The sequence below is a fragment of the Diceros bicornis genome, chromosome 35 (genome assembly GCF_020826845.1).
Source record: "Diceros bicornis minor isolate mBicDic1 chromosome 35, mDicBic1.mat.cur, whole genome shotgun sequence".
In the NCBI taxonomy this organism is placed as follows: Eukaryota; Metazoa; Chordata; class Mammalia; order Perissodactyla; family Rhinocerotidae; genus Diceros; species Diceros bicornis.
The window spans coordinates 6673110-6700330 of NC_080774.1; the positions used below are offsets into that span (position 1 = coordinate 6673110).

At 45.5% G+C, this 27221-nt stretch overlaps 1 protein-coding gene across 1 annotated transcript in view; it reads right to left on the minus strand.

Moving 5' to 3' along the window:
• Positions 1-27221, minus strand: part of DNAH10 (dynein axonemal heavy chain 10) — a 141189-nt gene that overhangs the window by 47057 nt on the left and 66911 nt on the right. The window contains exons 30-45 of the mRNA XM_058531258.1: positions 25785-26008; positions 22315-22584; positions 21988-22171; positions 20387-20521; positions 19631-19783; positions 18140-18328; positions 16121-16267; positions 15337-15528; positions 13689-13807; positions 12269-12427; positions 9509-9644; positions 8202-8324; positions 6846-6980; positions 6320-6536; positions 2316-2435; positions 1096-1241 (exon numbers count right to left, since the gene is read on the minus strand). Of these exons, the coding sequence (XP_058387241.1) occupies positions 1096-1241; positions 2316-2435; positions 6320-6536; positions 6846-6980; positions 8202-8324; positions 9509-9644; positions 12269-12427; positions 13689-13807; positions 15337-15528; positions 16121-16267; positions 18140-18328; positions 19631-19783; positions 20387-20521; positions 21988-22171; positions 22315-22584; positions 25785-26008 (2649 nt within the window). The remainder of the gene's footprint in view (positions 1-1095; positions 1242-2315; positions 2436-6319; positions 6537-6845; positions 6981-8201; positions 8325-9508; positions 9645-12268; positions 12428-13688; positions 13808-15336; positions 15529-16120; positions 16268-18139; positions 18329-19630; positions 19784-20386; positions 20522-21987; positions 22172-22314; positions 22585-25784; positions 26009-27221) is intronic.

The following is a 27221-nucleotide window of genomic DNA, read 5'->3' on the forward strand; positions in this document are numbered from 1 at the left end:
CCCTTTTGCTACCTGCACCACTGGGAATGGAAGAGGCACAAGCCTCAGTGAGAGAGTCGGTGGGGAAAGTGGGGAAAACTCATCTCCCCTCTGAGATTCCAGAGGCCACAGCAGGATTGGAAACTTAAACGATGAGCAGGCATTAACACAGAACTGAGTTGGCAAGTAGACGTGGAACGAGTATACAAAAGCTGGAGAGCATGAAGATCACAGCCAGCTTCTTGGAGGGATAGTCTTTCCTCAGTTATAAAACGTTAAGTAAAAGTTGTTTGAAGCCAGGAGAGTTGAAATGACAAGCAGGTGGGCCCATGCAGGACAACTCTGAGCACAGACAGAATGACAGCCCCCTTAACGTCTCGGGGCGCCCTGGTGCATTCTGCAGTACCGTGGTTCATGACTCATGTTCGTGTTTGTCTCCCCCACTGACTGCCAATCCCTCAAGAGCAGACCTTAATAGCCTTGTTCTCTGTCATTTACCCTGTGCCACCCGGCTAGCTCAGCGCCCCCCACGCATCAGACCCTCCCACATTTGACACATGGCCAGAGGAAGGAAAGGAAAAACCTTACAAGTTTTTGAAACCACAAAATGATGAATAATGTGACAGACAGCCTCTAAGATGACCCCCACACATCCTCAATTCCAGGTGTTCACACCCTGTGCAGCCCCCTCCCACACTCTCTCAGGGCAGTTTCTGTGTGACCCATAGAATATGGCACAAGTGATGGTGTGTGATTTCCAAGCCCAGGTCATCAAAGGCATTGGAGCACCTGCTTGGGCATTCACTCTGGAGGAACCAGCTGCCATGTCACAAGGACACTCAGCAGCCCCTGGAGAGGTCCACACGGTGGGGAACTGAGGCTGCCATCTTGGAAGAGGGTCCTCCAGCCACACTTGAGCCTTCAGATGACTACAGCCTGGCCAACCACTTGACTGCAATCACATGAGAGAGCCTGAGCTAGAATCACCCAGCTAAGCCACTCTCAGGCTCCTGACCACAGAAACTGAGAGACGGGAAGTGTTTGCTGTACCGAGTTGCTATGTGTTGGGGTAATTTGCTACACAGCAACAGATAATGGATACAAGTAAAGACTTACATTGGTGTCTTCATTCAGACTTTTGAGGAAGTTCTGGGTAGTGGCTGTCTTAGAGGTGCCAGATTCACCAACCAAAATAACAGGTTGCTTAATCTTAACCATTTGTTCCAGCATCCAGGTAATGCGGGTTGTATCCACTGTATGAACTGAAGAATATATTAAGAATGGGAAGATCACGGAAAGGCCAAAGGGTGAGCATTTAGCAACTTGGAGTTTCACAGAATCCCACACATCCCATAAAAAGCGTCAGCAAAAACTTCAGACGTGACTTTGAAAACGTATATATGGGTAAAAGCTTCTTGGGGGAAACTCACTACCCCAACCATTATTTTTAATAGCTTTATGCAGGCATAACTTCCATACCATAAAAAGGGTGCAGTTTAAAAAGGGTCTAGTCTGATGAGTTTGATACATTTCCATAGCTGTGTGATCATTGCCACAGTCCAAGTTTAAAACACCCAAACTGTTTTTAATATCCAATTCCGATTTATACTCAGGATATTAAAAACCCAGCTTCTCTGCTGCTTACGTCACTCTCATATCTGCAGGATTTTGTTTCCTGACCAACAGCTTCCTCTGAAGAGAGAATAAAACCTCAGAGTCGGGTCTGGCTCCCTCCTACACTGGCAGTTTTTAATCCTGATTGGTTCCTGAGAAAATAGGTATGCTTCACTCCATAAGAACTCTAGAAGAACCAAAATCAGACATTTGTCTGGTGGCATTATTCAGCCTCTATGTTATCTAAACAGCCAGAGGAGTGCAATTAAAATAAGCCTCAGTACAGAAATGTCGCCATACACGACTTTTCAAGGCAGCACCTTTTACAAAACTCTGCCTCGTTCGTTCCTCTTTTGTTCTTTCCTTCATTTCTTCCCACACCCAGCCAGCTTTATGGGCTGAAGGGAGCCCGTGGAAATGTGAGGGGAAGCAGCACCCCGTCCCCACCCCACTCCCTGCCCCCACCTGTCAGGATCGGCCCGCCTGGGGAAAGAGCTGGGAGTCACAGACGTCTGAAGATGCTCAGAGGCTGCAGCACATAAAAGGAATCGAAAGGGCCACCCTCTTGGCAAGGCCCACAGCTCACTCTCCTCAGTTTCTCCCAAGCAGCACTCTGGGTGGGACTCAGAGTACCACAGAGACCACAGGATCCTTTTCATTTCCTCACAGAACGAGAACCATACACTCTTAAACCAAAGAGCAGGGGTCTGGTTCTCACTCACCGAGGATGTCAATAAATTTCCTCTCACGGGAATGAACATACTCTGGAACTAATTTATTCCACGGTATCCATTTCTTCTGCGTGGGATCAAAATGAAAGTCATACAAAGTTGGAAGGTGACCTGCAGTAAATAATGGTCTATTTCACTTCCATCGAAGACACAGAAACACAGAATCAGTTCTGGCACAAGCTTGAAATGAACTAATACTACTTGTTACCTGGACAAGTAATGCTACTCACTCACCGGTCAGATATGGACTGAGCATTTTGCACTAACGCTACCCATCCACTGGACAGAGACTCCCTGGGAACACACTAGTGAGGCAGACAGCCCTGGTACCTGCGCTTACAGCTGTTGGTGGGTTGCGTGGGAGTAGATAGAGGAAGTAAACCGGCTATTTCAATGCAGAGTGCTATGTCGTGCGATGGGGAAAGTACAGGTGCAACAGGCCCCCCGTGAAGGCATCTAATCAAGAGGGGCGGGGGAGAGACCTGAGAAGCACCAGGAGCCACAGGGAGCTTGGGAAGCCGCAGCCCTCCCCCTAGTCGTCATCACCCTCCACCCACACGTGCTGCCCCGTGATCATCAGTCACAGGGGCGCCATGCAAACCAGCTTTATGAAAAGTTCCCTCCCACACCTCTCCCCCAAACAGACCGCCACCCCTAGACCCCGCCAATACAAGATTTTGGAGCAACCACTGTAAGGAGGACTTCCCAAAGGAAATGCCAGCCAGACTGAGACCTGAAAGGTGGGTAATCCTGGTGCAAGAGGAGTAGGGGCAGCTGGGGCTCTGTCAGAGGAAGAAGAGAGCACGAGGGGAGACTAGGAAGCAACTGGGTGCAGAGAGGGCTGGAGGAACTGAGGGGAGTTAAGCGGGTAGCGCGCAGTGAGCAGATGAGATGAAGCTGGAAAGGCTGCAGGCTGTAACATGAAGAGCCTGGTGAGCCATTTCAAGGGGCCTTTTCTCCACCACAGAGGCACCGGGGAGTCACCGGGCTTAACCCTTCAGTGGCAGACGTGATCAGATTTGCATTAACAAAAGATCAATATGGCTGAGATAGGAAAATGGGTTTGAAGGAGGCAAGAGCAGAGACAGGGAGATCTGTTAGTGAGGCTCCGGCCTTGCTCAGGGTAGTGATGACAGGAAGAGTGGGAGTGGGGAGAAATGAACCACTCAAGAGATATTGCTGGGGAAAAGTCGACAGGACTGAAGTGATGGGTTGGGGAGGGAAGAAAGGGTCAAGGTCACGGATGTGAAAAGGTAGATAGATGGATGGATGGATAGATAGATAGATAGATAGATAGATAGATAGATAGATAGATAGAAAATAGATACAAAATAGAGAGATAGAGAGAAGATAGGAGAGAGAGAAGAAGATAGATAGAAGAGAGATAGGTAGCTAGATAGACAGACAGATAGAAGATAGATAGATAAATATAGATAGATAGATAGATAGATAGATAGATAGATAGATAGATAGATAGATAGATAGGTAGACAGACAGACAAGAGAGACAGGCAGACAGACAGACAGATAGAAGATAGATAGAGAGAGAGAGATACTGGATAGATAGGTAAAAGAAGATAGATAGAAGATAGAGAGATAGATAGAAGATAGAGAGAGAGATAGAAGAGAGAGAGGGATAGAGAGAGAGACAGACAGAAAATAGATCATAGAAAGATAGAAGATAGAGAGATAGACATTAGGTAGAGAGGTAGATGGATAGATAGAAGGGAGATAAATATTAGATAGGTAAAAGATAGATGGATGACAGACGGATAGATAGATAGGAGATTGATTGATTGATTGAAATATAACTGAGCTAGGGAACCCGGGAGAAGGCTCAGAGGGAGGAGACAGAAGTCAGACGCGGTGCGCTTGGGGAAAAGGGCTCAGCGAGGACAGGGAGAGTGAAAGGAGGATCTAGGACCCAACCCTGCTGTGAGGGAGGCGCAGAGGAAGGAGAATGACAAAGGAGACTGCAGGCGTGGCCAGCAGGGTGGAGGAAGAAGTTTCCAGAAGGCAGGAGGTGGTCAAGCATGTCCAGCGCTGGGGCGAGGTCGGGAAAGCAAAGACGCCAGGAGCCGTCAGATCCGGCAGAGAAGGCAATGGGTATGCTGGTTGGGAGCAGTTTCGGTGGTGGAATGGTGGGTAAGGGAGGCTGGTGGCAGTCAGCTGAGAAGCAGGTGGGATGCGAGAGGAAATAGCTTCCAGATGAGGTTCCAGGATGCATGGCTTTAAAGGGGAAGAGGCAGAGAGATGTCTCTAGAAGGGGACAGAATTAGGAAGGTTTTACTTGAGCGTGTCTAAGAGTCGATGGGACAGGACTGGCAGAGGGGGAGAGATGGAAGATACAAGAGAGGAGAAAAGCAATGAACCAGAGCGGGAGGAGGAGGGAGGGGCAGGCCTGGAAGCACAGGGCGGGTTCCCCTGCTCGGCGGGGTCTCCTCCTCCACCGAGAAAGGAGACAGGAGGAGGTGGGGGCTGGAACAACTGGATCTGAGGCTTCCCAGCTGGGAGTGGGGAAAATTCCGATCTGACGGCTTCTATTTCTCCTGTTGAAGCAAGAAGATGACCTGCAGAGAGAGGGGAGAAGGTCGGCGGGGAGATCTGGGGAGAAGGAAGGTAAGCTGCCCCTGTGGAGACAGGAGAGAGTTAAGTTCGAGACTGAATTTACGGGGGCAATGGTCTTCATGGTTGCGTGATTCTCTCAGTATCACTCAGCCCCTGCAGAGGCAGGGAAGACAGACTCGGGTTTTCTCAGACGGATCTGACAGAAGGACAGTTAGGCATGGGGTCGAGGGATTTAGGCAAGAGAGGTTGAAGTGACAGGCCAACAGCAAACGAAGTGAAGACAAAAGGAAAGAGCAGAGTGGACGGGGGCTCAGAAGGTGATGGGAAAAAAGGTGGGCGGCAGTCCCCACAAGGCCAAATATGAACAGGTATGGCAGGCGTCACTGAGGCCTACGGGCAGGGAGGGAGAGCTATGAATCTATGATGCAGACACAGAACAGTGTCGGGGTGTCACGAGCTAGGACAAGGTCAGGGGACCCGGCTGCTGAGTTGAGTGCAGAAGTCATCTGGAAATGGGATGCCCACAGGACCATTCATGTCCCCAAGAGCAGAGCAAACTAGGGTTGAAAGACAAGACCGGGACCAGGCCCAGCATCGCCTCTGACTGAGAGGGCTGCAGATGGCAGCGTGCAGTGCATAACTGGGAAGCGCTACCCCAAAGGAGACTTGGGGTTCTGGAAAAGCACACGCAAACTGCCACCAAAGAGAGCCTAGATGTTTAAAACGTCTTTTATTTGCTCAACGACTCTCCATAGAAAGACCTGAGATCATTCTAGTTGGAGCTTTAAAAAGAACACCCCAGGTAATGATTATAGAATACAACTTAGAAAAGTGTCTACCTGCCAAGCCATATTCAAATATCACTGAGTGGTGGAGAAAGAAGGGCCCTAGTGTTACATGTGCATCTTAGAGAATGCACATTTTCATTGTATATAGATCTATAAGGATGCACATTTTTCATGCAAAAACTTAAAACCTTAATATGATGATTTCCTGTGAATGACCTACAGATTCACACTTGATTGTCTACTGTGCAAATACTCAGGAATATAGCAGATGAAGTAAGTGGTGGAACTTTAGAAAGTGGTTTAAAAAAACAGACAGAGAAGCCCAAAGGAGAAGAAACTCAAAGTCATGCAAAATGTGAAAAGTTTCAAGAGCTTAAACAGTGAAGGAAGCAAGTGCCTAAGCTAGGGGGAAAAGTTCAGACTCATCAAGAAAAGCTACCCAAAGGAACTGGGCTTCTGCTCTAGCAGTTCACACATATGAACTTCTGCTGAGGGTACCCGCAGGTGCTCTGACCACTGCACATTTCTCTACAGAAGCAAACAAGCTGGGAAACCCATACAGGCAAAAATATGGAAAAAGAAGGTCGCTGCCTCTAGAAACCTAACCAAAAGCACTCTGAGCAGGAAACCAGGCTCCTACCTGGCAACTCCCCGGGACTGGCCCAAACCCCTTCCGTATCAGCAGAAGGCAAAGAGGCCAGGCGTTTAATACATTCATCAAATTTCATCCTTCCATCCTTGAGCAGGGCAGCGCCCAGAGAGCAGTACAGAGCCTCTAAGAAGTAGCACTCCAGAAGGTCGGGGTCCTCTATCTCTCCTTCTAGTAACGCATCCAACATCTTGGTTAACTGGGTTACCTGGTTCACAGGAAAACACCTGATCAGCCCATATGTTCCACTCCTCTCCCCCACCAGGGTCAGTTCTGGTCATAAATCCTGGGATCCCGGATCCCAGAGTGATGGGGACATATGACCCGCCATACTGGTTCGGACAGATGGAGCTGGTATCTTGTCTTGCGCAGGGTCACAAAAGGAAGTATTGTGTCTCCCTTGTCAGTAGCCGGCACTGTTACAGCCTACCCATCTGGCATCTTCAATTCCCTCGAAAGCCCACCGGGGGTCCACCTTTAGGAAGAATTTTTTTTGCTAACGGTGATCGTTTCTTACCATGTTTAGGTCTGTCTGAGGAACTATCGTCTTCAGCTTCTCTCCCTGTCTTCCATCCACCATTCCTTCCATGATCACATCAATGAGATAGGGCACATATTTCTCAAAGAGACGCTGTAAATAACCTTGCTCTGTCTATAAAAGAGCAGAATTCCAAAGCATTTTCAAGGGTTCCTTATTTAAATGGAAGTTAGTGGAAAGCTTTTCTTGTCAAATGAGGAGCGAAAAATGTCTTCTGATGAATGATAAATTTGGCAGGTGAGTAAACTCCGATATTTTTTTTTATATTTGCATACAAATTTGTCCTTTATAATATGCTTTCATTTCACCATGAAGCATTTCATTTCACTGCCATAGAATCTACTCCACCACCTGGGAGGGAGGTGGGATAACAGGTCTCATTAAATAGAAAAGGGGCTGATTATCTTAGAGTTCAAGTGATGTGGCCACAGTCATCCAGCAAAGAGTGCAAAGGGGTGGAAGGCCCCTCCCCCATCAATTCATTGATGTGCCTTGATGTGACAGTGCCTAAAATGGTCCCATCATGTTCTGTTCTCTGGGGTAATTACATCCTGATTTCCAATTCACCACCAGCCTAGTGGTCCTTCTAGAGATACACCCAGGCCACCTGTGTCCCTTTGAAAATGTTGTCATGGATGTGGTCAGGCCACAACCTTTACATGACTGTCACATGTATCTCTGCACCTTTCAATGAAGCCTATCGTTTAGATCACACACACTTCTGAGCAGCCATGTGACACATCACATGGTTTGAAGTCAACTGAAACCATCAGATCCCAATAACATGACAAGCTAGGTACTTTACCCACTGCCTTCATCCAATTAAGCAAAAGAGGAGGAGTTGGACCCCTGCTAGAGACAAGTCTGTCAACAGCTGGGCTTGGCTGGGCCAGGGGTTGCCAACTTCGACATGCCAGCCAAACCTGGCGTGCTACCTGTTTTTGTAAGTGAAGTTTCATTGGTACACAGCTATGCTCATTCACGTACTGTGGCTGCTTTCATGCCACAAGGGCAGAGTTAAGTAGTTGCAAAGGAAACCATATGGCCCACAAAGCCTAAAATATGTACTCTCTAAACCTCACAGAAAAAATTTGTTGACCAGTGGTCTAGACTATCAAAATTATTACCTATCCCACCAGCTGTGAATTATCTGAAATCTAGTAAGTGTGTATTCCATGTTTTCATCCAATTTATTGATAACATTAAGTGCTCAAGATCATGGGAAAGTCAAGGTCAAGATCGTGGCCTTCAACTGCATACATCCCCCTGGGTTATGTTTCTCCAACTAGCCACCAATACTAATAACTTTAAGTTCATTTTAGAAATAATTTTCACCTTGCTTTGTATTTTATTAACCCATTTTTTCCAGTATGGTTGATATTTCAAGTTTTTAGGATCCACATAAACCATTCCACATCGAGACACAGTTGCAGGGGAGGCATACTGTAAATCTCCAACCTGGAGAAATCAAGAAAATCAGTCATGTCTACAGCTACGAACAACTGAACTACATGTTTAAAATTCTTTTAAAAACTTGTGCAAAGTTTTTACAGCTGCATAAAACCCAAGTCATACCCAGATTAACACAGATTTCATGAGGCTTCTAATTGAACGCTTAGGTTTATCATGGGAGGATTACACATCTCTGATGTAACGCTTTTTGAAGTTTTCTTTTACTATAAAATTAATGTGAAAATTAATATGCTGTAGAATATCTGACACACACAAAAAAGTATAAAGAAGAAAATAAGTTATCCAAAATACCACCACTAAGAAGCAAACATTGTTTCAGAGTGTCTTTCTTTCAGCTTTTTCTTTTTTTTTTTTAACAAAGTTGAGATCAGGTAGTATAAAACTTAATAAGTATATGTCTAAACCAGCAATATTAACAAACCCATCTCTGTTTCTGTGGAAAAAAGGCACAGTTCAGTCAGCCAATAAGATAATGATATGCACAAATAGTCACACATCAACAAATTTTGCAGGCCAAGTTAGGAATGGCATGAACATTAAGCTAAAGTGAAACCAAGTCTCAGGGCCACAGCTGTGAAACAGGTTCAAAGGATACAACAGAAAGTTTTCAAAAACAAATGAAGATAAGATAAAGGCAAATAGTGTGAGAGAAAAAGGAAGGCAATTACAAACTCCAGGTAAAAAAAAAAAAAATGGCCCTAAAAGAAAATAAACATAAACACAGTACAGTAGTTGGCTCTACAGTAAATATTTCCATATTCATAATAATTTAAATACTGATTACTGGTTTAACTGATTTAGCAATACAGCATTCTGAGGAGGGGAGGTGGCTGGTGGTATAAGAGATGAACCCTCACTTTCACAGCAGTCAGTCAATAGATGATGTGTAAACTTGATAAAGGAAGAAATAGCATGCCAAGTGTGTTACTTGTAGATACTCGGGTAACCATCAGAAGAAACAACTCAAGAGTGAAAAGCGGTGACCTCAGGGATACAGTAAAGAGGAATGAGAGGCGTAGGTGGACAACCAAGGGTTGTACTCGTCGTAAACTCTTCTGCATTGTTTGGGTTTTCTTCAGTCATCTATATTTATTACTGCTTTAATAAATATTTAAAATTTTAATTAAAAGAAAGACTTATATTCAAAATTATTTTTCATCACTACTTGCCTCAAAGAGCAGAGCACAGTGTGCTTGAAGCCGAATGCGCTCACCATTGGCCAAGGTCAACAGCTTGTTGTCATCCATCACAGAATTCATGTTTTCCACCCACAGAGCATCCACATCACCATCAAATAAAATATACCTGCAGCAACCAAAGAAAAGTGAGATATGAGTCCTAGAAATCTTCCATTGCGGAACTTGGTGTAACCTCCCCATTCATGTTGAATGTCTTCTCCCAGGGTTTTTTAGCTGGGACCTGAGACAAACCACCCTACCTGGTCCAGAGGTTTGACCCGTAAAATAAAAAGAAAAAAAAAAACATAAAAACTGCTTGAGTTGGTCACCAACATTTTAAAATCAGGAAACTTCACACAAAAATTTAAATTTCTTGCTTGTCTAGCAAACTGGAAGGTCTGACAACACAGACCTACATTCCTGCCTGGGAACAATCTGCTGATGCTGAGGAGTAAGCTGTCCATGGAGACAGAAGTGTCACAGTCCACCTCATTCTTTTCTTAAATCTGAGACTTAATATCAATTGCTATTTATCACTGGTTTTGATGCCTCGTTTTCTTATGGTAAAGTTAAAAGAAAAGGGAAGTATTTCAAATGGTGGTCCCCAAAAGACACGTCTATCCAGAACCTGTGAAAGTAAACTTACTTGGAAAAAAAGGTCTTTGCAGATGTAGTTAAGGATTTGGAGATGACATCATCCTGGGTTATCCAGGTGGGCTCTAATCCAAGGACAAGTACCCTTACAGGATGGAGGTAGAGACTGGAGGGACTCAGCCACAGCCAAGGAACGCCTGGAGCCACCAGAAGCTGGAAGAGGCAAAGGCCTTTCCCCTAGAGCCTTCAGAGGGAGTGCAGCCCCACCGTTATTTCAGACTTCTGGCCTCCAGAACTGTGAGAATAAATTTCTGTTGTTTTAAGCCACCCAGGGTGTGGTAATTTGTTAACGGCAGCCCTGAGGAAGCCAACACACCGTGTAACTTGGCCCACTGCACTCATCTATGACACCCGCTGGGCCCTGGGAGCAGGTGCATTTACAAGCCCTGGCTGACCCACCATCTGTCCTGGCAGGAGGTCCACTTTGGCTTCAGGCGTTCAAGCTACACGACATTTCAGTTTTGTGACTATAATGGGTTACCACGCAGCAAAGCCCATCTCCAAGGATGGACTCCATTCTTCTATTGTGTTGGAAGGATGATTTGATATTACTTCCATTTAATTCACTGATATGAGTAGTTGGGTTTTTTGCAGCATTGCCTTTTGGGTTATTTTCTTCCAGTATTTTTTTAACTTTTTTATTTTAAATAATTTCAAACTTATAGCATTACAAGAATAGAATAGTACAAAGAACTCCCATATGCCCTTCAACCAGAGTCTCCAATCAGATTCTCCAGTTGTTAATTTTTGCCACGTTTGTGCTCTCCTGCTCTCTCTCTCTGTCTCTCTGAATCATTTGAGAGCAAGTTGCAGACATGATGCCCTTTATTCCTAAATATTTAAACACATATTTCCTAAGAATAAGTACCTTCTCTTACATAACCACAGTACAATTATCAAATCAGGAAATTTAGTATCGTTAGAATACTATTATCTAATATACAGTCCATATTCAAATTTCACCAGTTGTCCCAATAGAAAGTCTCCATTTTATAGTCATCGTAGAAGACTAGATTCAGGCTACAATCAATAGATGCTAAAACCATTGGGCGAAGGTTTGATGAGGAATGGGGCAATCACATAGTCTTAGGATATGTCCCCACAGGTTGTATATCAATTTCAGAAGGAAAAATGGCAGACACCACCTTAACCTGATGATCAAAATTAAATTCACCAATAATGGAGCAAACCAACATCCTGTGCTTCTGAGGAGACGCTGAGAAGGACACCATGTCACTTCTGTGAGATTCCTGCAAGGATGCATAGCCTGAATCCAATTATGAGGAAGCATCAGACAAACCCAGACTTAGGGCCTTCTGTACAGCAGCTGGCCTGGAATCTTCCAGAACATCAAGGCCATAAGGCACTTCTTGAAATTAGAGGACACCAAAGAGACAGGACAACTGAGCACGATGTGAAATCCTAGATTGATCCAGAATTTGGGGAGAATTGCTAAAAAGTTGTTGTTCCAAAAGTCATCAGCTGAGACTTTAGACTCATTATTTAAGGGTTTTTTAACTAATGGAACTGGACTAGAACATAAAATCAGGACCGTCACTTAGTTTACCTGAGAGGGGCCATAGGAACAACTAACTGGGAAAAACTTTTTACCTGAGGTAATAAGTACCTTTTTACCTGACCCTCACCATAGCGTGTGATGACGTGAGCAGGGCGGGCATCGTCAACCACGCCTATGTGTGAGAAAATGTGACTTCAGAAGAGTGTTCCAGAACTTTCCATGACACTTGGCTGCCTTTCCTTGACCTCTGAGCCTGGTGTGGCGGCTGTATTTGAGGGCTTGGACTCAGATCGCCCAAGTTCAAACCCCTGGCCTTGGGGCAAGTCTTAGTGCCCTGGGCCTCAGTTCCCTCCGTGGTAAGCTGGGGACTGTCACAGGCGAGGAGACTGGTTGAGATAACACATAAAGAGACTAAGATGGTAGCTGGCACTTTGTGAGCACAGCCTCCACCATCTGACTCTAGGTCTGTTTGCTTCCAAGCATGAAACCACAATACTATACATCAGTAGTTTATTCGTCATGTTTAGCTAATTAATATGAACTAACCCAGGCTCTCCCTTCCTTGCGAAGATACTCACTTTCTCTCCTTCTTATCCGTTGGCTTGTTGGTCTCCCTGAAGATGTTTGACAGCACCCCATCTGTCCAGTCTCGGGTGGTGGGGTCCAGGATGCCGTAGAGCTCTATGACACTCATGGCTTTGGGGTTCAGGATGTACAGCTTTGTCATCAGCCCAAGCCTAAATCAAAGGGGAGACATCAGCCGTGGTCCGGGCAGACTAAACGCTTTAGGAAGGCAATCTAAGTCCCCATGTGAGGGATTAGATGTTTTGGATCCAATCCAGAATTTAAAATGCAATCCATACAAACTCCACTGGGTTTCCTGCTCACTGTGATGGCTTATACTAAATGCAAGGGAACCACCTTTCATCAAAAACGTGGCCCCAACACAAGTGAGGTCTGAACTGAACGCACAGCTTTGCCTTCTGAGGACAACGGGAAGCTAACTTTCATGTATATTTCCTACTCTTGTATATTACATATTCACGCATATGACATATTTACGTGAACATTTCATAACTAGTGTATAGAAGATAATAGTTAGTCATCAGGATAACGTAACAAGCCTCTGAACTCTTAATGTGCAATCCCTCGTGTCTACAGGACACCTGCTCTGCGTTGCTGACTTGATAAGTCATGTAGACAGGCTGTTTCCCACTATGTACCTGTAAATTCCTGCAACACTACGGGACTAATTCATCTACAGAAAGCTGAACTTCACACCAACCACAGCTCATAATTAACAAAATAGATAGATAAAAATAATAGTGGCATACATATACACACATATGTGTGTGATAGTTCTATAAACTAACCATGGATTAACTCAAGAATGAAATACAGGACAGCTATGGTGTAATCTCCTTAAGTCAGTAAGCCTCTGTCCACTGGTTCTCTCCACTGGTCTCTTCTCTCAGAAAACCCATTTTCCATGTAAGGACATCGGTTCACCACAGGTCTTGACAATTTTCACATTAGGGGCCTGAGATCACTTTCGTCTTCAGGCAGCGTTGCTCCCGCAGGGCTGGTGATAATAAGGCATTTGGGGAGATGGCTCTCTCTTTGGCCATCTGCTACCACAACAGTGTTGTGTAACAGTGGGTGTCCTGACTTACTTTAAAGGAGCAATCTGAACACCAAGAAAATATGACTTAACAAGTTAATTTTCAAAATATCCTTATACAATAGCTTGTGAAATACTCATTTCACAAATAAACCTATTTACTGTCTGATACAAAAAAGGGTCACTGTTTTGTCTTCTAAAATAGGTTAACTAACTCAGCAGTGAAACAAGTAAAGATGCTCTGAGTTTAGGGGTGTTTAGGACAAATTTAACCTCCCAGGAAAGCAGAAAGCAAACTAGGACTAGGTAATACTGCCACCAACCTTACGGTGAAACTGCCCTGGCAACCAGGCCCTCCCCGAGGAAGACATACTCACTTGGTCTGGGCCTGACACAGAGTGTTAATGACCACAGACTTGCCCCCTCCTGTGGGCCCCACCACCATCGTCGTGTGGCGGGTTAACATGGTCTCGAACATCTGAACCACTTTATCCACCTGTGGGACAAAGATTGATAGCTGGGTTAAAACACATCTTTTTTTAACTGCTTTATTGAGATATAATTCACATATCATAAATTTACCCATTTAAGTGTACAATTCAGTGGTTTTCAGTATATTCAGAAGATTGTAAAACCACCACAACATTCAATTTTAGAGCATTGTCGTCACCCAGCCCCCTCAAAAAACCCTATTTTCATTAGTCATCTCTCCCGAGCCCATTTCCTCCAGCCCCTGGCACCCACTAAGCTACTTTCTGTCTCTCTATGGATTTGTCCATTCTTGACATAGAAATGGAATCATACAGTATGTAGTCTTTTGTGTCTGGCTTCTTTCACGCAGCATCGTGTTTTCAAGGTTCATCATCCAGGTCGTAGCAGGTGTCAGGGCTTCACTCCTTTTTATGGCTGAATCATATTCCATTGTGTGGATGGACCACATTTTGTTTATCCATTCATCTGTTGATGACATTTGTGTTGTTTCCATTTTTGACTCATGAATAATGCTGCTATGAACATTCATGTACAAGTTTTTTGTGTGGACATATGTTCATTTCTCTTGCATACATACCTACGAGTGGAATTGCTGGGTCATATGGTAACTCTATGTTTAACTTTATGAGGAACTGCCCGACTGTTTTCCAAAGCAACTGCACCATTTTACATTCCCACCAGAAAACACATCTTTTTAAACAACCACCTCCAGAGGAAAAGTCAGGGCCAGGAACGGCGTGCAGAGCTCTCTCGTCTGTGGCCAGTGCCGGCTGCCCGGGCCTGAGGCCTCTGGGGAGCCTGATGCCCCGAGTGGCCCCACCAGAGGCAGCTACCCTGTCTGCAGCTTCGGGGATTTATCCCCTCAGCAGATCACTGTGGCAATAATTTTTGGCTTAATGACCACAGATACAACCTTACAGGCTTCAGATGATCAAAATCCTACCAGTCATAGCTAAGTTAATGTTTTTGTGTGACTCTGGGGAAGAAAAGGGGGGATGGGAACAGAACATCAGACGGTTGGGCCCCAAACAAAATGCTGAAGTTATGTGATCACATTACCCCAAAAACAGCAGACGGTGGTCCATCCACACAATGGAATATGATCCAGCCTCAAAAAGGAAGAGAATTCTGGCACATGCTACAATATGGATGAACCTGGAGGACATTATGCTGAGTGAAAGACGCCAGTCACAAAAGGACAAATACTGTAGGAGTCCACTCATATGAGGTACCTAGAGGAGTCACATTCACAGAGACGGAGAGTAGAATGGTGGGTGAGGGGCTGGAGGAGGGGAGTGGGAGATAGTGTTTAATGGGGACAGAGTTTCAGTTTTGCCAGATGAAAAGTTCTGGATATCTGTTTAACGACAACATGAATGTACTTAACCCTACTGAACTGTACTAAAAATGGTTAAGATGGTAAATTTTACATTATGTATTTCACAATTTTTTTAAAAAACTGAAAGAAAAAAACAACAACAATGGAAAGGACCCAGAAGGAGTCTGTGACCTCTCATCTGAGCACCGTTTTACCTGGACAGGTAGGACGACGTAGCCACTCTCCTCGAGCACCTGCTCCACGGCATCGTTGAAATCAGGGTAGCGTACGCGCGGGCAGTCTAGTCCAGGAAACAGATCAGAAATCAAACCGAGGAAAAGAGGGACGTCTTCAAACACGAACTTGGGCAGGTTCATGTCTCGAAGGGCCCTCATCAGCACCACTTCCTGGACGGAACGAAACACAGACGTCTTCAAAGACATTTCCCAAAGACCCAGGGGCTGGTCTAGAAATCCTCTCATGAAACATAAAATGAAATTTTATATAAGATATAAAACATTCTCGAGTATAGTAAAGATATATGATATATAAAATGAAATTTTATATAAGATATAAAACATTCTCGAGTAGTCTCTAGAGAAGCTGTGAGCCTGCTGACTGAGCTCTGCTCTGGGGCCAGTCCCAGGGAAAAGAATCATGATGGCACCTCTCATGTTTATTGCAAAAAGGAAAAAAACTCATGTTCACGCTTTCTCAAGAACTGTGTTTATCCCCACCCCTCCACCCCACCCCCATCCTGCAACTATGGATTGATTATTGTCATTGAAGCATCATGAACTTTGGTACTGTGAAGACATTGAACTTGACCTACAGTAATAAGTCAAATAGAGGAAAACCATATAATGGGTAAGAGAGCAAATTGACAGCTAGACTAAAACTTTCTATTGACTACTGTACCCTGTCACCTCCATCCCAGCATTTACTAAACACATGTGAACCAAATGAACACCCAGAGAACACTGGTGCACGGAGCCCCACCTCTTTAAGTTCAGAAGAGCCTCTCTTCAGCTCGCCAGCCATTACCAGCACTGATTTCAGGGCTCTGAGTCCAAAGTCATAATGATACTGCTTGGAGAGCTGCTCCCGGGCCAGCTTATACAGAACAGTCATCTTTTTGGCCAGAGTCTTTGGTGATAAAAGACAAGAAAAATAAATAAAAGAAATGACCTGAAAGCAACAGAACATCATTATACAAAGAAAATGGGCCTACAGGTGTTCAGAAGAAGCTGCTCTACAAACAAGCAAATCTTCCCTCTAACAGAAATACCAGGATGGGTCCTTCATTTTTGATAAATTAGGAACTACTTTAAAAGAACACCAGCCTTGGGGCCGGCCCAGTGGCTTAGCGGTTAAGTGCGCGCGCTCCGCTGCTGGCGGCCCGGGTTCGATCCCGGGCGCGCACCAACGCACCGCTTCTCCAGCCATGCTGAGGCCACGTCCCACGTACAGCAACTAGAAAGATGTGCAGCTATGACATACAACTATCTACTGGGGCTTTAGGGAAAAAAAAAGGAGGAGGATTGGCAATAGATGTTAGCTCAGAGCCAGTCTTCCTCAGCAAAAAGAGGAGGATTAGCACAGATTAACACCAGGCTCACCAAAATTTGATGACTGTCCTTGAAAGCTGAGAAAAATCTTAACTGCCTTAATTTAAAGAACAGAACCTATCCAACTTTTTAATTCTACAGTAATCACACTCCAAAATGCTTCCTGTGTATTTTGACCTGAACATGTTATTAAAGATTCTCCCGTTCCCGACTCAGTGGCGCAGTGGTTAAGTTCTCGAATTCCACTTCAGTGGCCCAGGGTTCGCCAGTTCAGATCCTGAGCACAGACCTACTCACCGCTCATCAAGCCTTGCTGAGGCGGCATCCCACATAGAAGAACTAGAAGGACCTACAACTAGGATATACAACTATGCACTGGGGGCTTTGGGGAGAAAAAAGAAAAAAAGAGGAAGACTGACAACAGATGTTAGCGCAGGGTCAATCTTTCTCAAAAAAAGAAAAAACAAAAGAGCAGCTCCCTTTTAAAGCTTCTGCCATAACCGTTTTTGAGGACCAGTCACCTAGTCTACATCGAAGTTTCAAAACCTGCTGGTTCCTAGGGATGGCGTGGGGATTTTGCTCATGAAAACTAAGAACAAGAGCTCTCACCACGCAAGCTCAAAATCTGGACAACCTAATAGGCAGTAAGAACCTTTAAAAAGAATTGCAGAAAAGCCACCTGCTGACAACCCCTTACGTTAAAAGGATCACTATTTTGTACCTTTTCCAGAACCTTCTGGAAAAATGTGCATACTCTTTTATACACATTTTAAAAGATAATAAAGGAAATATATATTTTTTTAAACCACATATTGTCAAAGTTATGAGGCTAAGTGAAAGAAGCCCATCTCAAAGGGTTACGTACTGAATGATTCCATGTATAGAACATTCTTGAAGTGACCAATCTTAGTGACAGAGAATGAGTGGTGGCTGCCAGGAGTTAGGGTTGCAGGGCGGGCGTGACTATAAAGGGGACACGAGGGAATTTCTCTGTGGTGATGGGACAGTTCTGTATCCTGATTGTGGCGCTGGTTACTCTGCACATGTGATAAAATGTCACGGATCTACACACACACACACACCAGAGAGAGAGAGAGAATGCAAAACCTGGTGGAATCCATGTGAAGTCGGTACCTGAGTTAACAGCATTGTGCTCATGTCAGTTTCCTGGTTTTGACAACCCGCTGTGGGTGTGTAAGACGTTATCACTGGGGGAAGCTGGGTGAGGGGTACATGGAGCTCTCTGTACCATTGTTACCACTTCCGTGAGTCAAATTATCACGAAATAAAAGTTAGTGTTTTAAAAAGAGAGAGAGGGAGGAGAGAGACAAAGCAAAAAAAAAAGAAAATTTATAGCCACCCCCAATGAAAACTTCGCACACCCCAGGTCTGAAAGCAGACCCAGGGTGGAGTTGCAGGGCATCCCCGCGTGGCGCTGGCGAGGCCTCACCTTGGCCCAGAGGAAGCCCTCAGAGAAGAGCATGATCTCGCAGATCTGCTGCAGGTCGGGCACGATCACCACCACGGGCCTGAAGAGCGCCTTCACCGACTCGGGCAGCTCCGTGCGGCCCGCGTAGCCGGGGTTCATGGTGATGAAGATGCCCATCCTCGAGTCCAGGGAGATCTCCTGCCCTTCAAACTAGAGGACGAAGGAAAGAAGGGGGGGCGGTGCTGCTGCCGGCCAGCCCATCACAGGGGAAAGCAGGCTCCGGCGAGTCGCGTGGCTATTTTCACGGGTATGAGGGCTGCTCTTGAAAATGCAGCTTCTAGAAACCTAAAAGCTTTGCAAGTGAAATTTTCCCCCCATGGGAACAGTAAGCGCAGCCCTAAAATATTTCAGAAGAACTCATTAAAAGGAAATCCACCCAGGAGACCTTTACTGGGATCCTGAAAATGTTTAACAGTGTCTGGTTTACCTAATCTCTTGACAATGAGCCACACTGAGGTCTGAGGAGAACGTAGGCAAGATGCCAGGGCTGTGGAGGTGCCCACGATGGAATCCTCACAAGCCAAGCCAAATTTGCGTCCTGAACCTCCCAGTGAGGCTCTATAGGGCCTTGGAGGATGTATAGGAGTTTTCAGGTGAAGGGAAAGGAAGGCGAATTCTAGGCAGACAGGGACACATATGGTGTCACAGGGCAGGCGTGTCTGCAGAGCGAGTGACATGAGGTGACAAGAATGCCAGGCACACAGGGATGGCGGGGACAGTGGCAGGAGGAGCCGTGGAGCACGTGGGGCCATAGAGGGCCCTGGAGCGGGGAAATGGCGCAGCCACTCTGGTCCCTGTTGTCAGAGAACCCACTTCTGAGCTGCCTAAATTATGATCATGTTTCTCCAAATTCTAATCTAGCTTAATCTGATGTAACTTAATGCAGACTTCACAAACTCGAGTCTGCAAATGTATCCTTGGATGGGGAGAGCTTGGTGGATTCTCAAAAAAATTTTTAAATTTGCCTTTTCATTTTGATAACAAGCTTAAAAATCCTGCTCGTTACAATGCTCTAACTTTACCAGGTGTGAAGGCAAAATCTGTTGTTCAGGTGATAATTTCTATCAAAAGACTTTTGATAGAATGGAACATTAATCTTTTAAGTCACTTTTTTCTCAAACTTGGGAAGTCACCAAGAATTTTTTTTCTTTTAAAGGGGGCCCTGCACATCACTTATTTGAAAACACTGCCCCGCCCGTCCATAACTACCAGTTATATTTCTAGAATTAGTTTGAAGTTCTTAGCATATTACTGTCCTGTACAGTCTTATCAAAGATGCTGATAATTTTGGGAAACCCAACCATCTTAATTTGAAAACAAAAATGTGGCAAATTCTCATCAATAGGAATCGTGGTCTGGGAAGACAAGTGCCCACCATCTGAGGTTTCCAAGGTACAAAGCCAAGTTCCCATCTTGGCAACATGATCCGGGCAGGCCTACACTTATCCTCACCTGGAACGTGGTTAACTGATGGATCAGAGCATTCCGGATCGTCTGAATCTGGGACGAGATAACGGAGAGCACAGAGGCATCGATCCGATTAAACTCGTCGAAGCAACCCCAGGCCCCGCACTGGGCCAGACCAGAGAAGATCTTCCCAACAGCCTAGCATGAAAGAAATGTCAGACAAGGGTGACTTTCATCTTTAAAACCGCAAGCGACACATTTATGGATACATTTTCTAAATTAAGGCAGACAGTGATCGTCAGATTGTCAGAGAAGCAGTCGGCCAGCCACTACAATAATGGATCTTTCTGGCAAGACTTCCAAGGAGTCTCATGGGCCAGGTCACACTCACAGGATTTTACAAATCAAGTATTTGAACATAAAACTCCAGACTTCTGGCTTCTCTTGAAATATGGAAAATTGAGCAACACTGGGTCCACTTTCCCAAGTTGCAACAATTAATCAAAGCTGAACAGTGGCTCCACCTTCAAACAGAGCATTGCTGTCCAGTTGGCCACAGTCCCCACCACTCTCTATTGCCTCTGTCTGCTGCTTTAAGCATTTACATCATCTACGTGACTCTGGTGGGCATTTAAGTCTACATGCTGCTAACAAAGCAGACACATATGAGGTGAAAGGTTTCCTACCATCTTCTTCCAGCTGTCACCATGTCATTTCATGGAAGTGTATGAGGTAAAATGCTATGTCCCACTTTCAGCTCTCTGCCCAATAAGATAGTACCAGAAGTCACCAGGGCCTTACTTTGTAATCCATGCCTTCGCCACAGTTGGTTACAACACAGAGCAAGCCCAAGGCTTTGGCCAGGTCCTTGGTGGTCTCGGTTTTGCCAGTACCCGCTGGGCCAGCAGGGGCACCGCCCAGATACATGGAAAGCGCCTGTTACAAGCCAAATGTGAAACATATGTTGTCTGATTCACGCAAGGAAATAGGTGTCATTTCCCAGTTTAGCACTGTGACAATATATGTGGGATACGTATATGACAATGGATAGGTTCATAGTCACCTTTTCTGACAGTCACCATTTTCAACATTTCTGTGTTTTTCATTGACCACTACTGACCCCCCCACCCCCACCCAGTGTATAGGGACCAGTGTACTAAGGACTAAGCGACATGCTGGAATCTGTGCCCACGCTGAGGACAAGGCCCCAGTAGCTCTGAGTTGAGGCTCACGGACACAGGTACATCCGCGCAGTTAAGGAGTAATCTTGCCCAAGGAGAGGTTTAGACCTTCCTCTCCAGATCCTAGGAGCTGACCCCTAAGCCTTGGAACGTCCTGCCTGAGAAGAGTGTCCTCGGTCATCTGGGGACCTGGGGCCATGCAAGATGGTCTAACGATGTGATTTAGGTGGGTCCTTGGGCCGTGTGGGATCAGCTCGACTTCTGGAGGGGCTGGAGGTGAAGGTCAGCCATTCAGGCGGTCACTCATGTCTACATGACCTGTCCCCAGTTAAAACCCTGGACACCAAGGCTCCAGTGAGCTTCCTGGGTGGCAGCTTCATGCGGCTGCCACACACAGTTGCTGGAAGAAATAACACTGTCTGCACAGCTGCCCTGGGAGAGGAAACTGAAGCTTTGTGCCTGGTCTCCCCTGGACCCTGTCCTATGCCTTATCCCGTTGCTGACTTATCTGTATCCTTTTGCTGTAATAAACCACAACCACGACTCTAATGGCTTTACTGAGTTCTGTGAGTCCTTCAGCAAATTACTAAGCCTGAGGGTGGTTTTAGGAGCCGCCTAAACTTGCAACAGCCCAATCCCAAAAGGCAGTAATTAGGTCATGTTCCAAATTGAAACTCCTGTATAGGTTTTTTAAACAATGATATCCCTTATTATCAGCATTAGTTTCCTGGGGCAGCCGTAACAAATTACCTTAAACTGGGTGACTTAAAAAAACAGAATTGTATTCTTTCACAGTTCTGGAGGCCAGAAGTCTGAAATCAAGGTGTTGGCAGGGCCATGCTCCCTCCAAAGACTCTAGGAAGGCTCTTTCTTGCTTCTGGTGGCTCCAGGCATGCTTTGGCTTGTGGCCGCATCACTCCAATCCCTGCCTCTGCCTTCACAGCATCTTTCCTGTATCTCTGTGTCCTGTCCTCTTCTTATGAGGACACCAGTCATTGGATTTAGGCCCTACCCCAGAATGTTCTCATCTCAATCCTAAACTAATTAAATCTGCAAAGACCCTACTTCTAAATAAGGTCACATTCTGAGGTTCTGGGTGGACATAAATTTGGGGGAGGACACGGTGAACCCAGTACACTGTCACAATCCCCATAGTCCTGCGTAGAGAAATACACATAACCACAGGTAAACCATGACCACGAGAGCCAGGTCGCCAGTCACCTGAGTGAGGGTCAGGTAGATGCGGTCCGTGAGGGGCGTGATGACCAGCCTCCCATTGAGACCCATGTACTCATAGCCGTAGCCGAAGGTCCCTGTGCACTGACGGATGTTCAGTTCATCTGGTTCTCGGTCCCAGTAAAACCGCAGCTGGCTTTCCCATTCAAACTCCCGGGCCTCGAGAATGCTGGAAGGTGAGCCACGGGAGTGGAGGAGAGGGAGAGAGGGGTGGTGAAGAGAGGGCGGACGCCAGGAGGATGGGGGAAGGTAAGAGAGGCCGAAGGACGGGAAGCACCCACTCTGCAATGCCGGTGCCGGGGGAGCTCCTACCTGCCCCTTATGAAGGAATCCACTATGTCTCTGGCATGCACGTCGATGATGAGAACGGTGTTGTATTTCTTCCTGTCGTTTTTGCTTAAGGGCATGGTGATCCGCGTGACCAGCTCGTCAATCTGCTGGTGCATCTTCTTGCCGTAGTCCTTCATGGCTTGCTTCTCTCCCTGCCGCACTTTGCGGAAGACGTCCTCCACCTCCCAGGTCCACCACACCTGGCTGGCGGCCAGCACCACCATCCCCTGGTACAGGAGCATCCAGTCGACCCTGAGGGACGAGCACACCTTTACGAGGTTCTCCCCGAGACTGGTACCAAAACCAGTCCCATTAAGATTTATTTCTTTGATCCCGAATAGAGAAGGCAAAGTAGGAGCTTTAGGTAAGCAAACGACAGTCAACTCTTCTGGCCAGAGAGTGAAATATCAGGCCCACGGACACACGCACACGAAAAAGGTACAGGCACGTGACTGTGTAGAAAGATGCCAGATCACTTTAAAAATATGTCTTCATAGATTTTCAAAATTATGTAATATTAGAGGTGTATTGTAAGAATTTTCAAATTTTTTAAAATTCCAACAAAAATAATCTCTGACCACATTGCCCAGATTTCCTTGTTGTAGTTCCTGAGTGTCACTCGCTACTCCTCTCCACTCGCATACAAACCTGGACAGAGTTATAGATACACATGCGGGAGAAGGGGGTGTGGGTGCTGTTTCTCCAAAAACAGCCTCATGCAAACCAAGTTAGTCTGCGCCTGGCTTTTCTCATCTAATAATTCTAATGGGCATGCCTCAAGGCCAATGGGTATAAGTCTAACCCAGTCTTTGTAAAAGCTGCACATTTCAGAGCATGAAAGTACCACAATTTACTTCAACATCACCTTATTGATGTCTATTCAAGTCGCCTCCCGTTCTTTTCCCAATACAAATAACACCGCAGTGAACATCCTGCTGCATCACTGGGCAAGGCCTGGAGACATTTTTGGTTGTCACAACTGGGGTGTTACTGGCATCTAGTGGGTGGTGGAGTCCAGAGATGATGCTAAACGTCCCACAGTGCACAGGAGTCTCCCACAACGAAGAATTCCCCAGGCCCAGACTTCAACAGTGCTGAGGCTGAGAAACGCTGCTCTACATATATCCTGATGAGTCAGAGCTGCTTCTAGTGTTACAGATCAGAATCCCAAACGCAGAACAACTGGGCCAAAGTATAGCACTCGTTTTTGGTAGTTTATTTGAATAGAAATGATCAAATTACTTTAAAAGGTTGTAGCAATCTACACCCCCCCAGCAAGGCACAGTGCCGCCCTTTGCACCACGCCTTCTCCAGCACTCGGTGTTATCGCTCTTGATTTTTTGCCAATCTGAAACATGAAACAACAAGATCTCATTCCACCTTAATTTGCAGATCCCTGATGACTGGTGACGTCTCTCCTCTGTTCACAGGTTTATCGGCCACTTGGATTTCCTCTATAGAGATACTAATTTCCAAAGCGGGTAAGTGACTTGAAATACATTTAGGGCAAACTTTTTTCCTAATTCATACTTAAAAAAATAATGGAATGGACCCAGAGCTATAAGTTCCAATCCAGGACAAGTGACTGGGAATTACTAATCATTATCTAGACGACTTACAATTAATGGCAAAACAAATTTAAAAGAATATTTAAAACAATAAAAAGAAATATTCAACTTTACCATCTTGTTTTAAAATTGTGGGGTGCGTCTAACACCTAAATAGTATTTATAGTTATGATGCCCACACATCAAGAGAGATGTAGCAGAAGTGATGAAGGGCCAGAGGATGGCGCTATAGTGATCAACACAGATTGGCCTCACAAAAGACAACAAACCTAGGAAGTCAGAATTTGGGAGAGGAGGAAGCAACGTGGCCAGAGAGAATAAAGTGAGCCAGGGCAGAGCTAGGATGAGCAGGATGGTGTCTGGCAAACCCCAGGACACTGGGTGCTTTGTGGGGCCTGTCAGGCCTGGGCCTGTCTTCTTGGTGATGCCAACACATGTCTGCTCAAATTAATCAATGTGCTCATTTCAACCACTCACTCCCTTCGTTAGAAGCCACAAGTCCTCATGCTAGGGTAAGGGGACATTCAGGTGGGGAAAAGGGTGTCGTGGACATTTATCAATTAATCGGGTTGCATTCCCTCACTCTGCCTCCCACCAGCCACGCACTGTGACCTGTAGCAATGCCCTGGCAAAGTGGTAGTTGTGACGCAAATAAAACTAACTAATGCAGCCATAAAATTCATATGATTTGGGAGTATTAAAGAGACTTTAAAATATTCAGTGATCACTACTTCTGGAGAGCAGAAGTAGCGGTCTCTGTCTAGTTCAGTTCTGAAATAGCGTCCAGCACAGTGACTAGCCCAGAGCAGGAGTCCAATAAATATTAGTCAAATGAATGAATAGAGCCAGTAATGTGCTGGGGCCGCCTCCTATCGGCTCACGAGAGCTAACCGTCAAACATTCAGGAACTTTGCAGGTGGGCTGTTAAATCTCTTACCATTATTCCATTTAGCTTTGAAATCAGCTATGGTGGGAGAATTTACACCATGAAACTACATAAATCAAAGCTTTTTTTTTTCTAGAAAGCCAGTTTACCAGCACACCACTGAAGACATCTACATTACCTGATTACAGAAAGATGTCAACCAATTTTTACAGTACCTAACAAATAGAAGGATCATAATCATATAAATATTATGCTATTTTCTAATAATTTATTTAAATAGACGTTTTCAGCTTGCAAAGTCAAAAAGGCAGTGCACAAAATCAAGAGGACAGTGTTCTCATCATAATAATAAATATTTTTATGTCTGCATACAGGCCCCGCCAAATAGACTACAACTTTCCTGGGAATCCCACCTGAACCTAACAGAACAGGTTGCCCACAATGCTTCATGGACCTGGAGTTAGACCACAGGTTAAAGCAGCCCTCTTAGCAACTAGAAGCAGGCAGGCTCAGCTCCGTGCCTGGAAGCTTCTCAGGCCACACAAATCAAAGAGTGATTGAAATTCATTAAATGTTTGAGAAGCAACTTTACTCATTAACCTGTACACAGAATCAATCCTACCGAACACCGGGTTTCTGTTCGGTCACTAGGTTCTCACACTTGAGCGTGCTCAGAATCCCCGGGGAATCTTGTGAAAACACAGATCCCTGGGCCCCACCCTCAGAGTTTCTAATTGGGCAGGTTTGGGGTGGGGGCCCAGGAATCTGCATTTCTAACAAGCTCCCAGCGGCCCTGATGCTGCCTGTCCAAGGACCACACTTTGAGAAGTGCTGTACTAGGTGATCCTTAAAAGACAGGTACACATCAGCTAATTTAGCTCCTGCAGGAAAAGAAAACCTCATTTGGAATGTCAGGCAATCTACTCCAAACCCTTAAAATGAATCCATTATGACTATTAATATGATAAAGTAGCACATGTTCACATTGATGACCTCACCTGCTTCTGTCCTCACAGTATCTAAAAATAGCCTCCTTGGTAATCAGCCGGTTGGTTCTTCGCATTTCATTCAACACCGCTGTCATCCAGTCCTCCACGCGCCCCTCGGCCCGTATGATCTTCCGGAACTCCATGGCTTCTCCCTCCGCTGAAATCATGGCGGACACTAGTTTTTCTCCACTCTCCCCGTCGTGAAACCTCAGCAACGCTACGTTGTCATACATCTGCAGTAGAGAGGGAGAAGGCACCCTGTAATACCTTCCCTGAGTTCTGGAACCAGAGAACAGCCTGCAGCACTCCATCACTGCAGAGCTGCGGGGATGCAAGCAAGAGGCCGCCCGCTCAATAGACGTGCATTCACCCAAGCGTTCATTCCACAAACACACACTGAGTGCTTTCCTTTATCCTGCACCGGCAAAGGTCTGTGGTGGATTAAAAAACAAAGAAAGGAAAAGAAGACAGACTCCCTCTGCACACTGGAGATTCTAGAGTGTATGCTGGAATGGAGAGGGACGTGGCCATAGGGACCAGCTGAACAGAGGAGAAGTGGAACGGCCTGGTGGTTAAACGCCCTGGGCTGAGGAATTAGAGACCTGTGTCCACTGACCAGTGGGTGACTTTGGGCAAACCGCTTCTCCTCTCTCGGCCTGGAATAAACGTGACTATGGCTCTTACAAGACGAGGTTGGAAGGATTAAACCAAACGACATGTGTGAAATGCTGGCACATTCAACTCGCCATTTGTTGGCTATCATCATCATTATTAACCAGAACAATATTCAGGAAAATGAGTCTTTTAGGGCCCAATACAGAAGACAAGACACCTGCAAATCCGAGAGGAGGAGGAGAAGGCAACAGGCTTCAAAGAATAAAATCAGAGGTTTGCAATACCAGTAAATGAAGTATTTCTAACACATTTTTCTAAAACAGTAAAATATTTGTTTATAAAAGTGGAAACAGAATATAAGCCTCCCTTTGAGGAAGGAAAACATGAAATCAAAACTGTGAATCTTTCGGCTGGCCCGGTGGCGTAGTGGTTAAGTTTGCACGCTCCGCTTCAGCAGCCCGGAGTTCACAGGTTCCGGGCTCGGACCGATGCACCGCTCATCAAGCTATCCCACAGTGGCGTCCCACATAGAAAATGGAGGAAGATGGGCACAGACGTTAGCTCATGGCCAATCTTCCTCAGCAAAAAAGAGGAGAATTGGCAAGAGATGTTAGCTCAGGGCCAGTCTTCCTCACAAAACAAAAGAACAAAAAACTGTGAATCTTACTTTAAGAAGGAAATCAGCATTAATTAAAGGGAAAGTATGGAGTTAAATGCTTGATCCTTAGTGCTTTGTTTCTTTGGAATAAAGGAATTACTCTATAACACTGGTTCTCAACCGCGGTGATTCTGCGCCCACAGGACATGGGGCACTGTCTGGAGTCATTTTTG